At 42.0% G+C, this 13,771-nt stretch overlaps 1 protein-coding gene and 1 long non-coding RNA gene across 3 annotated transcripts; one reads left to right on the top strand and one right to left on the bottom strand.

Moving 5' to 3' along the window:
- Positions 1-1,488: 1,488 nt before the first annotated feature.
- ifngr2 (interferon gamma receptor 2) lies at positions 1,489-4,208 on the bottom strand. Of its 2 annotated transcripts, none has more exons than XM_054734957.2 (7): positions 3,478-3,592; positions 2,873-2,984; positions 2,638-2,801; positions 2,364-2,509; positions 2,141-2,276; positions 1,900-2,048; positions 1,489-1,827 (listed from the first exon to the last, which is right to left on the bottom strand). In XM_054734957.2, exons 1-7 carry the CDS (start codon positions 3,485-3,487, stop codon positions 1,714-1,716), a joined length of 831 nt encoding a protein of 276 aa, XP_054590932.2. In that variant the 5' UTR covers positions 3,488-3,592; the 3' UTR covers positions 1,489-1,713. The 2 variants fall into 2 exon arrangements, with proteins under 2 accessions (XP_054590932.2, NP_001347724.1); NM_001360795.1 differs by lacking the exon at positions 3,478-3,592 and adding an exon at positions 3,842-4,208 and having other exon boundaries at positions 1,546-1,827.
- An 8,051-nt stretch (positions 4,209-12,259) lies between these two features.
- On the top strand, positions 12,260-13,771 carry LOC139070546 (uncharacterized). The gene is made up of 3 exons (XR_011521030.1): positions 12,260-12,398; positions 13,505-13,562; positions 13,671-13,771. It is a non-coding gene; the product is annotated as an uncharacterized lncRNA (long non-coding RNA).

The following is a 13,771-nucleotide window of genomic DNA, read 5'->3' as shown; positions in this document are numbered from 1 at the left end:
GCAGGTTGACGCCTGCGCCATCTCTAGTAGAAGCGTGAGTCTGCAGCAGGCATCGGCGGTCTCCAGCTCTGCAGCTGTACCTTTGTCTTCGGCGAATCAGCCCGGCCGAAAACTGTTTATGATTGGTCAGTCCTCGTGCACGTGTGCAGATTATCGTTCTTTCCTTACTCCCGGAAGAACAGTTCAGAGTGCAAATGGTTTCTTTGTTGCTAATCTGTGGGGATTATCTACAAGAAAGTTCTACAGAAAGTAGCAACGGGTCCTGAGAAATGTCGCTAGGCGTTTTATGGAAAAAAGGTCATTAAGGGGGTCAAAAAGTCGTTAGGGAGTTGGCAACACTGCCTGCAGGACACCAGATGTAACTACCCCACACGGGTCTGCCGTTCACTTTTATTTTATTACAAACATCTTAAATACAAAGTCACCTATGGCACATTTAGGCTCTGCCCCCAAGCAGCCTGATGTTTTGGATCAGAACCAAATCAGATTCTTGGTTCGTAAAAATCACACGGCAATCAGCCAAATCATCCAGCAGCAGCTGTAACCGATGCTCTGCTGGATCTGGTTCTTGACTCTTTCTGGGTTCTTTAATTTAATTCTGTTCTCTACAAATTCACCAAAACAAAATCCTGAGTCACATGACCCGTAAAGTCCCAGTGCTCTCCATCAGAACCATCTCCTCTCCACTTCCTGTTGGTGGCTGGCATGTTTCAGCTGATGGTTGAAAACCAGTTCTGTTTCAGTTCTGCTGTTTGTGAACAAAGACCCACTCCTGTTGAGTAACAGGTGCTGGTTCTGGTGGTGCTGGAAGGTCGGTTGGGTTTGAACAGGGATAATCATGGGATCTCAGGTTAAAGTTCAGATTCGGACCTGGTGACCCGTCTTCATCAGAACCAAATGAAATAAATGAAATTCAATTCAATTCAAAAATACTTTATTAATCCCAGAGGGAAACTGATTGCTGTAGTAGCTCAGAATAATAGCTCAGAATAATAATAATAATCAAGTCGTCAAAGAGTTATTGTATATTACAATGGCTGTTGGCAGGAAGGATCTCCAGTAGTGGTCGGTGTTGCAGCCAAACTGAAGAAGCCTCCAGCGGTTGCGCAACTCTGGCTGAGTCCTTGAAAGTGCTTGGAGTTCCTCCATCTTGTTGGCCAGTGATCTCACATTGCCCATTATGATCGATGGAAGAGATGGTTTGAATTTCCTCTTTCTCTGTCTCCGTTTTGCTCCCGCTCTGCACCCACGCTTCTTGTGTTTTAGCTCATTTGGGATTTGTGGCTTCAGCTGAGGTATTATTTCAGCCTTTCCAATGTTAATCAGCTGCTCCCGATTGTAAACCAGCTTGTTGCCATGGTTACGCATCATAACAAATGCTCAAAAAGTGAAAAAAGCTTTTAAAAAAATAGCAGTAAAAATCCTCCAAGCTTCACAGCACCAGAAACAGGAAAGTAAAGTGTCCAAAAAATACAGTTTTTCCTGAGAAACTAGAAGAAAAGGCAAAACTTACATGTAGTCAACAGAGCTACTCCAACATGCAGCCGCCCAGAGCAGCGCAGTTCCGGAAATCAGGTCATTGTTAGTTAGGAGCAGAGTGGTTCCGTCTGGGCCAGGGACAAACGGGTCACAGCAGAACCACTGTTCACATTTAGCTTTCCAGCAGCAGGATGAGAAGCTCAGAGCTCCAGGAGCAGCAGGAGGGGGCTCCGTTCAGTCTCCCCCCAGTTCCCTAGGAGTCACGCTCAGGACCACGTCATAGCGCTCCTCGAGGGGGGAGGGGCAGAGGATGGGGACGGTCCGCTCAGATATCGGTTCCTGGAAAAACTGAAAGAAAGATCGGTTGTTTGTTGACGTTCCGGTAACTTCCTGTGTGTGTGTGTTTGTGTGTGTATTTACATCTGGTATGGTGTACGGAGGCTGCAGGATCCGTTTGATCCACTTGTGTTTGTAAATGAAGACGTAGGCGAGCCAGACACCCAGAGAAACCAGCAGAACGACCAGAACCACCGTCGCTATGATCATCTTCTGCTCCGGACCTCCCAGAACTAAACACGCACAGAACACGGGTCAAAGATTAGAAGCCTCCAGTGGATCATTGGTTCCATTTGTCTCAAACGTCAGAAACAGGAAGTCTCACTTCGTTCTGGGATGACCTCACACTGCTTACAGCTAGCAGGTCCAAAGGCTTTCCCGTGAAGCCGGAACTGGACCGTGACGCAGAATCGTCGACCCACTTCCAGGTTTCTGAAGGGCTTTGAGGCATCTTCCTGTTCCTGATGGAGACAGAAGGTTTAACAGACTCTGACGGACCGATGTGGACCTGCAGCAGGACCTCAGCCTGCACCACCAGAACCTCTCACCTTCAGTTCTTCTCCCTCAGCGCCGAAGTAGATCACATGTATGGCGTGATCTGCATGTTCGTGGAACAGGCTGTGGTTTCTGCTCAGGAGGACCGTCAGTGAACCGGGCCCTGCACTCAAGCGGACCTCTGGAGAACATAAGGAACCTGGAAGACACAGGAGGTTCTCAGGTTCTGGAACAAAAAAGCTCAGCTGGGTGTGAAGATGGGGTCAAAGGTCACACGATTGCTTTCATAAACATCTTCTGGACTAAACAGAACCTCCAGCTCAGTACCGTGACTGCTGCAGGCTTCCACCGGTTCTGACTCCAATCTGAAACGCGAGGCTTGAACACGCAGCCTGAAGCACTCCGAGAGGGACCGGGTCGCACTCAGATGACAGGTGAGGAGACTGGTGTGGTCACACTCCGGTACCGGCACCCACACGCTGGACTCGTTACTGGAACCAGAAAGCCCAAACCAGTTCAGAACTGTGCATCAGGATCAGCCATCGGTTCCGTGAGTACTCACCTGTAAAACACGGAGTACGTGACGTCATCCTGGACTGGACCCGCGGTCCACTTCAGTTCTGACCCGTTGAGGTGGACACGGGTTGGTGGAACCAGAACCTCCTCAGAAACAACTGGAAAATGATTTTAATGAGAATAAAACACCAGAACCACAGCAGAACTGGTACTGGTCCAATTCAGATTAACAAACACAAACAAAGCGACTTTAATCCAGTTTCATGTTCAGAACCGGTTCCGGTTTAGTGTTTAAATCTAACAAATACAAACGATCTAAAGAATGTTCGATGGCACGTGACAATCTTAATTTGATGTGCTGAAGTGCTTTTATCTCGTTACTTATAGAGCAAAGTAACGTGATAGTAACCTACACAGTGTCAGTAAAGCCAAAGTCTGATCAATTTAAATACTATTGTTCAAGTAAAAATGTGCCCCAAACTAGTTAACTGTGGCTCCATGTCAGGTGGACTAAAGAAAGGAAGAGGAAAACAAAACGCTGGACAATTGTTTATTTACATTTATACAACGTTTACATTCCATACAGGGCGCCATTTTACATTGTTTATTTTTTAGTATCAAGGCTGTAACATAAAGAAAGCCAGTTCTTACCACAAACCATCTTTCAATCGCAAATATTGCAAAAAGGATTAATATATCCTCATTGTGAACGTTAAAGACAAATAGCAACACTTAAAACAACTTCCGAACTGGAAAAAACTAATATCCGCGATAAGCATCTGTTTAAGTACCGGAAGAGGTTATCTCTGCTTTCTCAATGTCCATATTGCTAGATATGCCGAGTTTTAAGCCGAAATCCTGGGGAATTTCGTCTAGAAATGCAATTACCCTAACCGTGCGCGATCCCGCGGTGGCTAATCAGTTTTTGGCAGCCAGTCGCTTTTTGGCGCAACACCGGAAACGGGTTTGATCAGAAACATCGATGAAACAAAAGCGAAACTTAAAGTTTAGTTACCTCGAACCAGTATCAGAACCAGAACCAGAACCGCGATATTCAGCAGACCGCCGCGCGTCCATGACGACATGAGTGTCCTTATGTCCATCTCAGCAGCTGGATTTATTTCCCCAAACATCTAACGGTAACCGGACAGTGCTCCAGGAAGTCTCCCGCCTCTACTTTGTGGTTTTCATCAGCAAACAGCGCGGTGGTGCTCTAGCGCCACCTCCAGTTGTGTTAGGTTCTCCAGTTGCTTTCATTTGAACCCCTTTGGACTTGACAACCAATAATCCACTTGAGTTTTGGTCCTGCAGCAGTAATATTAATGCTAAAGATATCTGAGCAGAATCCTTTAAAAATAAAGTCATGTCATCAGCCAGCTGACTGTTCTCTTTCTTAACATTCGTTTCGATGTCTCACTATGGGATACGCCCCTCCGCGGATTCCTCAGAAGCACTTATCTCAATACGCCAATCCTGATTGGCCAGTGACCGTGACGTACGCGTCCCCCTGCTACTATAAGTAGCAAGCGTCCCCACGTACGCACTATTCAATCACCTCTTCTCGCTTCGGTGGTCGCTTATCTCTGCAAGAGCATCTGGCTGCAGACTATGGCAAGCCAAAACCGTCACAATACGCCACTTTCCCAACCCGTCTAGTTAAGAAATGGCGAACAAAACGCCGTTTGATGTGCCAAGACGTCGTAAAATACGGCGAAAACTATGGCAAGCCAAAACCGTCACAATACGCCACTTTCCCAACCCGTCTAGTTAAGAAATGGCAAAAAAAAACGCCGTTTGATGTGCCAAGACGTCGTAAAATACGGCGAAAACTCTGCCAGAACGCCGTAATTTACGCCGTTCTGAATGGTCCCGTAGAACGCCCGTAAAATACGCCGTTTTTTCCGGACATTGAACGCCGTTTTTTACGTCACCCTAATCCCAGACGCGTTCTCTGTGTGGGTGGCGTAAAATACGGCGTTTGGTACGGACATTGAACGCCGCTTTTTTCGCCGTTCTGTGACATAAAACGCCGCTTTTAACGCCACTTTGTGACAGTTTTAACGCGTTTAAAATTCAACTTTACTCTCATTTATGCAGAGCCCTCCCCATGGGTTTCTCATCCACTTAATTTAAACTCCAGTGACCCAATGAAAGACGAGGAGGTTGAGGCAGCACTAATTCATCCCAGATTCGCCGGGCTGTCGGGCTGTGCGGATTGCTGTTTTCTAATACAACTCGGCTCTGTTTCAACTAATTTCACTGTATTGAAAAAGCCTTGAAATGTAGTAATATTATCAACAATGTGTCAACATTATTATTTTTTCTGTCCACCTGTAAAAGGCAGAAACGCTGTTTCAGTCAGACCTGATGATTACTTAAAAGTGTGGCTGCCGTATCAGTCTGTCCTCGTGGCTCGTGAGTCCAGCTGAAACATCAGTGCTCTTTCTGTCCAAAACTCCATTCTTCTTAAGTTCATCCACTTTCAGTATTTACTATTGTGACAGTGTGTGCTGTCGCAACGTCCCGATTGATCATGCGCCCTGGCTACTTAGTCAAGGGAATGTTCCTTTGGCTGACTGGTTAGAGCGTATGACTTTCACCCGGGAGTCTGGGGATCGAATCCCGCCCGAGCCCTCGTTTATCCACCTGGCCACACTATTGGTTTTTTTTTTTCGTTTTTTTTTTAACGACTGTTATACTTGTCTTACAGGAGCTTCTGAAGATGTTCTGTCTTGCTTCTCCATCATCACTCTCCAGCTCCTCAGACCAGCCACTCCAGAACCTTCCCAGATCCAGGATCAGAGCACTTTAATTAAAGTTTGAAACATGTCTGCTTGTTGTTCTCCTATAGAAGCCTTAAACTAGAATTTGCTAATGAGCTTTCTTGGCTAAAATATGCTCTTAAATGTTTTTATTTACATAATCAAGAAACACGTTTTTCATTGCTGCTTCACCAAGACATGACTGAAAATGTCCTCATGATCCTGAAACGCTGGTTAAAACAAATTACTTTTAACCTCTTATAAAACAAACGTGCCTGTTGATGATTATGCCACTATACTGAAGCACCTGCATACTTGCTACCGATTTGCTAACTTTCTGTAATATTTGATATTTAAGTTGAAAACATGAAATGCTGTAACACAAATTCCAAATGTTCTAGTTGAGCACTTGTTTCTACTCAACTAATCATTATTTCTGTGATTAGTCAGCTTTTTCCTTTTCAATAAACACATGGAAAAATTACAATTATCTTACTGAAAAATGGTTTAACAGTGTTGCACATGTATAATAATCTGCACTGGTTTTCACAGTTACGGCATTCTTCAAACTATAATAATAAAATAAAGTGAAACGATATTTACAATTGATTACTTCAAGTTCCTACTATTTACATTTTATGCATCGATACTGTAAATGGCTGTTTACTAAGGCATACAAAGTCAGTGCCTGTACACAGGTAGTTTGCTTGTAAATCTACATATTTCTGTTCTATATGATCCTGTATTCTTCATTAATGCTACTTACAAATCCACGAGTCTGTAGAATTGCCTTGTTTATTTGAGCAGGTATTGAACAATCCTTTTAGTTATTAACAAGTTGAGTGTGTGCTTAAGAGGAGTTTAAAAGTGTTAGCCTTAGAAAGTAGATGAGCCTCTCCCACAAACCACATTTTTTTAAATTTAGGACTTTACGGAGTGTGCTGAAAGACAACAATGAGGCTAATCATCTCCATTTTTACAGGAGGCAACCCCCTGCTTACTAGGCAAGAACCCGTATGAGAACATTCCACTGACTTTGTATGCCTTAGTAAACAGCCATTTACAGTATCGATGCATAAAATGTAAATAGTAGGAAGTAATCAATTGTAAATATCGTTTCACTTTATTTTATTATTATAGTTTGAAGAATGCCGTAACTGTGAAAACCAGTGCAGATTATTATACATGTGCAACACTGTTAAACCATTTTTCAGTAAGATAATTGTAATTTTTCCATGTGTTTATTGAAAAGAAAAAAGCTGACTAATCACAGAAATAATGATTAGTTGAGTAGAAACAAGTGCTCAACTAGAACATTTGGAATTTGTGTTACAGCATTTCATGTTTTCAACTTAAATATCAAATATTACAGAAAGTTAGCAAATCGGTAGCAAGTATGCAGGTGCTTCAGTATAGTGGCATAATCATCAACAGGCACGTTTGTTTTATAAGAGGTTAAAAGTAATTTGTTTTAACCAGCGTTTCAGGATCATGAGGACATTTTCAGTCATGTCTTGGTGAAGCAGCAATGAAAAACGTGTTTCTTGATTATGTAAATAAAAACATTTAAGAGCATATTTTAGCCAAGAAAGCTCATTAGCAAATTCTAGTTTAAGGCTTCTATAGGAGAACAACAAGCAGACATGTTTCAAACTTTAATTAAAGTGCTCTGATCCTGGATCTGGGAAGGTTCTGGAGTGGCTGGTCTGAGGAGCTGGAGAGTGATGATGGAGAAGCAAGACAGAACATCTTCAGAAGCTCCTGTAAGACAAGTATAACAGTCGTTAAAAAAAACGAAAAAAAAAAAACAATAGTGTGGCCAGGTGGATAAACGAGGACTCGGACGGGATTCGATCCCCAGACTCCCGGGTGAGAGTCATACGCTCTAACCAGTCAGCCAAAGGAACATTCCCTTGACCAAGTAGCCAGGGCGCATGATCAATCGGGACGTTGCGACAGCACACACTGTCACAATAGTAAATACTGAAAGTGGATGAACTTAAGAAGAATGGAGTTTTGGACAGAAAGAGCACTGATGTTTCAGCTGGACTCACGAGCCACGAGGACAGACTGATACGGCAGCCACACTTTTAAGTAATCATCAGGTCTGACTGAAACAGCGTTTCTGCCTTTTACAGGTGGACAGAAAAAATAATAATGTTGACACATTGTTGATAATATTACTACATTTCAAGGCTTTTTCAATACAGTGAAATTAGTTGAAACAGAGCCGAGTTGTATTAGAAAACAGCAATCCGCACAGCCCGACAGCCCGGCGAATCTGGGATGAATTAGTGCTGCCTTAACCTCCTCGTCTTTCATTGGGTCACTGGAGTTTAAATTAAGTGGATGAGAAACCCATGGGGAGGGCTCTGCATAAATGAGAGTAAAGTTGAATTTTAAACGCGTTAAAACGGTCACAAAGTGGCGTTAAAAGCGGCGTTTTATGTCACAGAACGGCGAAAAAAGCGGCGTTCAATGTCCGTACCAAACGCCGTATTTTACGCCACCCACACAGAGAACGCGTCTGGGATTAGGGTGACGTAAAAAACGGCGTTCAATGTCCGGAAAAAAACGGCGTATTTTACGGGCGTTCTACGGGACCATTCAGAACGGCGTAAATTACGGCGTTCTGGCAGAGTTTTCGCCGTATTTTACGACGTCTTGGCACATCAAACGGCGTTTTTTTTGCCATTTCTTAACTAGACGGGTTGGGAAAGTGGCGTATTGTGACGGTTTTGGCTTGCCATAGAAAACTCTGCCGGAACGCCGTAATTTACGCCGTTCTGAACGGTCCCGTAGAACGCCCGTAAAATACGCCGTTTTTTCCGGACATTGAACGCCGTTTTTTACGTCACCCTAATCCCAGACGCGTTCTCTGTGTGGGTGGCGTAAAATACGGCGTTTGGTACGGACATTGAACGCCGCTTTTTTCGCCGTTCTGTGACATAAAACGCCGCTTTTAACGCCACTTTGTGACAGTTTTAACGCGTTTAAAATTCAACTTTACTCTCATTTATGCAGAGCCCTCCCCATGGGTTTCTCATCCACTTAATTTAAACTCCAGTGACCCAATGAAAGACGAGGAGGTTGAGGCAGCACTAATTCATCCCAGATTCGCCGGGCTGTCGGGCTGTGCGGATTGCTGTTTTCTAATACAACTCGGCTCTGTTTCAACTAATTTCACTGTATTGAAAAAGCTTTGAAATGTAGTAATATTATCAACAATGTGTCAACATTATTATTTTTTCTGTCCACCTGTAAAAGGCATAAATTGTTTCAGTCAGACCTGATGATTACTTAAAAGTGTGGCTGCCGAATCAGTCTGTCCTCGTGGCTCGTGAGTCCAGCTGAAACATCAGTGCTCTTTCTGTCCAAAACTCCATTCTTCTTAAGTTAATCCACTTTCAGTATTTACTATTGTGACAGTGTGTGTGTGTGTGTGTGTGTGTGTGTGTGTGTGTGTGTGTGTGTGTGTGTGTGTGTGTGTGTGTGTGTGTGTGTGTGTGTGTGTGTGTGTGTGTGTGCTGTCGCAACGTCCCGATTGATCATGCGCCCTGGCTACTTAGCCAAGGAAACGTTCCTTTGGCTGACTGGTTAGAGCGTATGACTCTCACCCGGGAGTCTGGGGATCAAATCCCGCCCGAGTCCTCGTTTATCCACCTGGCCACACTTGTTTTTTTTTTTTCGTTTTTTTTAAACGACTGTTATACTTGTCTTACAGGAGCTTCTGAAGATGTTCTGTCTTGCTTCTCCATCATCACTCTCCAGCTCCTCAGACCAGCCACTCCAGAACCTTCCCAGATCCAGGATCAGAGCACTTTAATTAAAGTTTGAAACATGTCTGCTTGTTGTTCTCCTATAGAAGCCTTAAACTAGAATTTGCTAATGAGCTTTCTTGGCTAAAATATGCTCTTAAATGTTTTTATTTACATAATCAAGAAACACGTTTTTCATTGCTGCTTCACCAAGACATGACTCTGAGAATGTCCTCAAGATCCTGAAACGCTGGTTAAAACAAATTACTTTTAACCTCTTATAAAACAAACGTGTCTGTTGATGATTATGCCACTATACTGAAGCACCTGCATACTTGCTACCGATTTGCTAACTTTCTGTAATATTTGATATTTAAGTTGAAAACATGAAATGCTGTAACACAAATTCCAAATGTTCTAGTTGAGCACTTGTTTCTACTCAACTAATCATTATTTCTGTGATTAGTCAGCTTTTTCCTTTTCAATAAACACATGGAAAAATTACAATTATCTTACTGAAAAATGGTTTAACAGTGTTGCACATGTATAATAATCTGCACTGGTTTTCACAGTTACGGCATTCTTCAAACTATAATAATAAAATAAAGTGAAAAGATATTTACAATTGATTACTTCAAGTTGCTACTATTTACATTTTATGCATCGATACTGTAAATGGCTGTTTACTAAGGCATACAAAGTCAGTGCCTGTACACAGGTAGTTTGCTTGTAAATCTACATATTTCTGTTCTATATGATCCTGTATTCTTCATTAATGCTACTTACAAATCCACGAGTCTGTAGAATTGCCTTGTTTATTTGAGCAGGTATTGAACAATCCTTTTAGTTATTAACAAGTTGAGTGTGTGCTTAAGAGGAGTTTAAAAGTGTTAGCCTTAGAAAGTAGATGAGCCTCTCCCACAAACCACATTTTTTTAAATTTAGGACTTTACAGAGTGTGCTGAAAGACAACAATGAGGCTAATCATCTCCATTTTTACAGGAGGCAACCCCCTGCTTACTAGGCAAGAACCCGTATGAGAACATTCCACTGACTTTGTATGCCTTAGTAAACAGCCATTTACAGTATCGATGCATAAAATGTAAATAGTAGGAAGTAATCAATTGTAAATATCGTTTCACTTTATTTTATTATTATAGTTTGAAGAATGCCGTAACTGTGAAAACCAGTGCAGATTATTATACATGTGCAACACTGTTAAACCATTTTTCAGTAAGATAATTGTAATTTTTCCATGTGTTTATTGAAAAGGAAAAAGCTGACTAATCACAGAAATAATGATTAGTTGATTAGAAACAAGTGCTCAACTAGAACATTTGGAATTTGTGTTACAGCATTTCATGTTTTCAACTTAAATATCAAATATTACAGAAAGTTAGCAAATCGGTAGCAAGTATGCAGGTGCTTCAGTATAGTGGCATAATCATCAACAGACACGTTTGTTTTATAAGAGGTTAAAAGTAATTTGTTTTAACCAGCGTTTCAGGATCTTGAGGACATTCTCAGAGTCATGTCTTGGTGAAGCAGCAATGAAAAACGTGTTTCTTGATTATGTAAATAAAAACATTTAAGAGCATATTTTAGCCAAGAAAGCTCATTAGCAAATTCTAGTTTAAGGCTTCTATAGGAGAACAACAAGCAGACATGTTTCAAACTTTAATTAAAGTGCTCTGATCCTGGATCTGGGAAGGTTCTGGAGTGGCTGGTCTGAGGAGCTGGAGAGTGATGATGGAGAAGCAAGACAGAACATCTTCAGAAGCTCCTGTAAGACAAGTATAACAGTCGTTTAAAAAAAACGAAAAAAAAAAAAAAAACAATAGTGTGGCCAGGTGGATAAACGAGGACTCGGGCGGGATTCGATCCCCAGACTCCCGGGTGAGAGTCATACGCTCTAACCAGTCAGCCAAATGAACATCCCCTTGACCAAGTAGCCAGGGCGCATGATCAATCGGGACGTTGCGACAGCACACACACACACACACACACACACACACACACACACACACACACACACACACACACACACACACACACACACACACACACACACACACTGTCACAATAGTAAATACTGAAAGTGGATTAACTTAAGAAGAATGGAGTTTTGGACAGAAAGAGCACTGATGTTTCAGCTGGACTCACGAGCCACGAGGACAGACTGATACGGCAGCCACACTTTTAAGTAATCATCAGGTCTGACTGAAACAGCGTTTCTGCCTTTTACAGGTGAACAGAAAAAATAATAATGTTGACACATTGTTGATAATATTACTACATTTCAAAGCTTTTTCAATACAGTGAAATTAGTTGAAACAGAGCCGAGTTGTATTAGAAAACAGCAATCCGCACAGCCCGACAGCCCGGCGAATCTGGGATGAATTAGTGCTGCCTCAACCTCCTCGTCTTTCATTGGGTCACTGGAGTTTAAATTAAGTGGATGAGAAACCCATGGGGAGGGCTCTGCATAAATGAGAGTAAAGTTGAATTTTAAACGCGTTAAAACTGTCACAAAGTGGCGTTAAAAGCGGCGTTTTATGTCACAGAACGGCGAAAAAAGCGGCGTTCAATGTCCGTACCAAACGCCGTATTTTACGCCACCCACACAGAGAACGCGTCTGGGATTAGGGTGACGTAAAAAACGGCGTTCAATGTCCGGAAAAAACGGCGTATTTTACGGGCGTTCTACGGGACCGTTCAGAACGGCGTAAATTACGGCGTTCCGGCAGAGTTTTCGCCGTATTTTACGACGTCTTGGCACATCAAACGGCGTTTTTTTCGCCATTTCTTAACTAGACGGGTTGGGAAAGTGGCGTATTGTGACGGTTTTGGCTTGCCATAGCAGACATCAGCTGGCGTCTTGAGTAGGACCTGGCTGCAGACGTCAGCTGGTGTGTCGAGAGCAAGATGGCGTGTCATTACTTTTACCGGAAAATCGACGAGCGAAAGACCTCGGCAGGAAGTTGGTCTTTTTTTGGCGGCCGCTACGTTGTTTTTGTTTCAACCATACTCGGCGGGTTTCAATTGAGGAAAGGTAAGGATAAGGATGATAGATAAAGAAAGAAAGATAAGGATGAAATTAACTAATTGTTGCAACCTTTCTTAGTTCTTAAATGTAGGCACTGTAGCGTTTAAAGCTTTACCAGAGAATTACTGCAAAGGGCACCGTGTTTCATAGCTAATTGTATCAATATTAACACGCAGTCTTAAAACGAATGCAGGGAGATCACAAGCTAGCTAACACAAAAGCTACATAAATAAAGCTATCAGCAATTGTAGCTTAGCTTTAACTTAGCTATTTGATTTTTCTGGTCTCCCTGTTTGTTAAAACAAAGTAATAATATTAACTTTATATATAATTTAGACATGATGTAAAGACCACGATTTCTAATACTGACTTAACTGAAACGTTATTAATACCCTTTTTTAATTAAAAAGCGTAGATGCTAAAGTTAGCTTCCGATTCGGGAAATGGCTAAAGGGCTAATACACCCAATTTTTCTCTACTCTGACCATTTTTATTCTGCTCTAGCTCAAAACCTACAACACATACACTCTTCAAACCTGTTTTAGATTATTCTGGGCTCGTAGGAATGCATAAAACATAGTTTGTGATTTGTGAAACCTTCCTCTGATTTGTGAAACTTCAAAAAGACAGATTTATGAATTTATTTTTCAGCATCTGGCCCACACTGGAACTGGTCCTGTGCACCCAGAAATAAAATGTATATTCTGGACAAGGTTAGCTTTCAATATCTCTAAATATTTTTCAGTTATTGTGTGTGGTGTGCTGGGTCATTCTACTGTGGTTGCACAAATCAGGTGTCCTGCAACAGGTACAATAACTTTGAAATAGTAGCCGCTTCTCTAATTAATGCCGCCCTCCTTCTGATTCTGTTTCAGAATAATCCTAACCTTATAAAAAATAGATATTTTTGTCGACTGACTGCTTTGATCGGGTTTGGTTTAATTAATATTACCGGATTTAAGCACATGTAGCTGCAAATCATTCAGGAGTTACAGGCCTTAAATATAGATCTAAAATGAATATCGGACTTCTTCAAGTGACCCTGACAAAACTCCTTACATGTGCTTGTATTCTTCATTTGCTAATAAGATGTATTTTTATCTAAATTCCAGGACAATCGAGGCTTTGAAAAATGGAACCCAGGCAGTGATTTCAGATGGTGAAATCAAGGTAATGTTTAATTATAATAAATTAAGACTCTAAAATTGGACATAGGATAATGCAATCCCTTGTTTTCTGTGGTAATGTTGCTTATTTTTAACTCTTGTCTCTACTCAGACTGTGTATAAGGATCTCTGCAGTGGTAGAGTGAAGTCTGGCCTCATGTATCTGGCACAATCCAGGTGTCTCGCTTAAATTAAAGCAAAGACTAAAGCCAC

Source organism: Nothobranchius furzeri, chromosome 7 (assembly GCF_043380555.1).
Source record: "Nothobranchius furzeri strain GRZ-AD chromosome 7, NfurGRZ-RIMD1, whole genome shotgun sequence".
In the NCBI taxonomy this organism is placed as follows: domain Eukaryota; kingdom Metazoa; phylum Chordata; class Actinopteri; order Cyprinodontiformes; family Nothobranchiidae; genus Nothobranchius; species Nothobranchius furzeri.
Note: the sequence above shows the minus strand (reverse complement) of the source record. Positions and strands in the feature narration are given on the sequence as shown.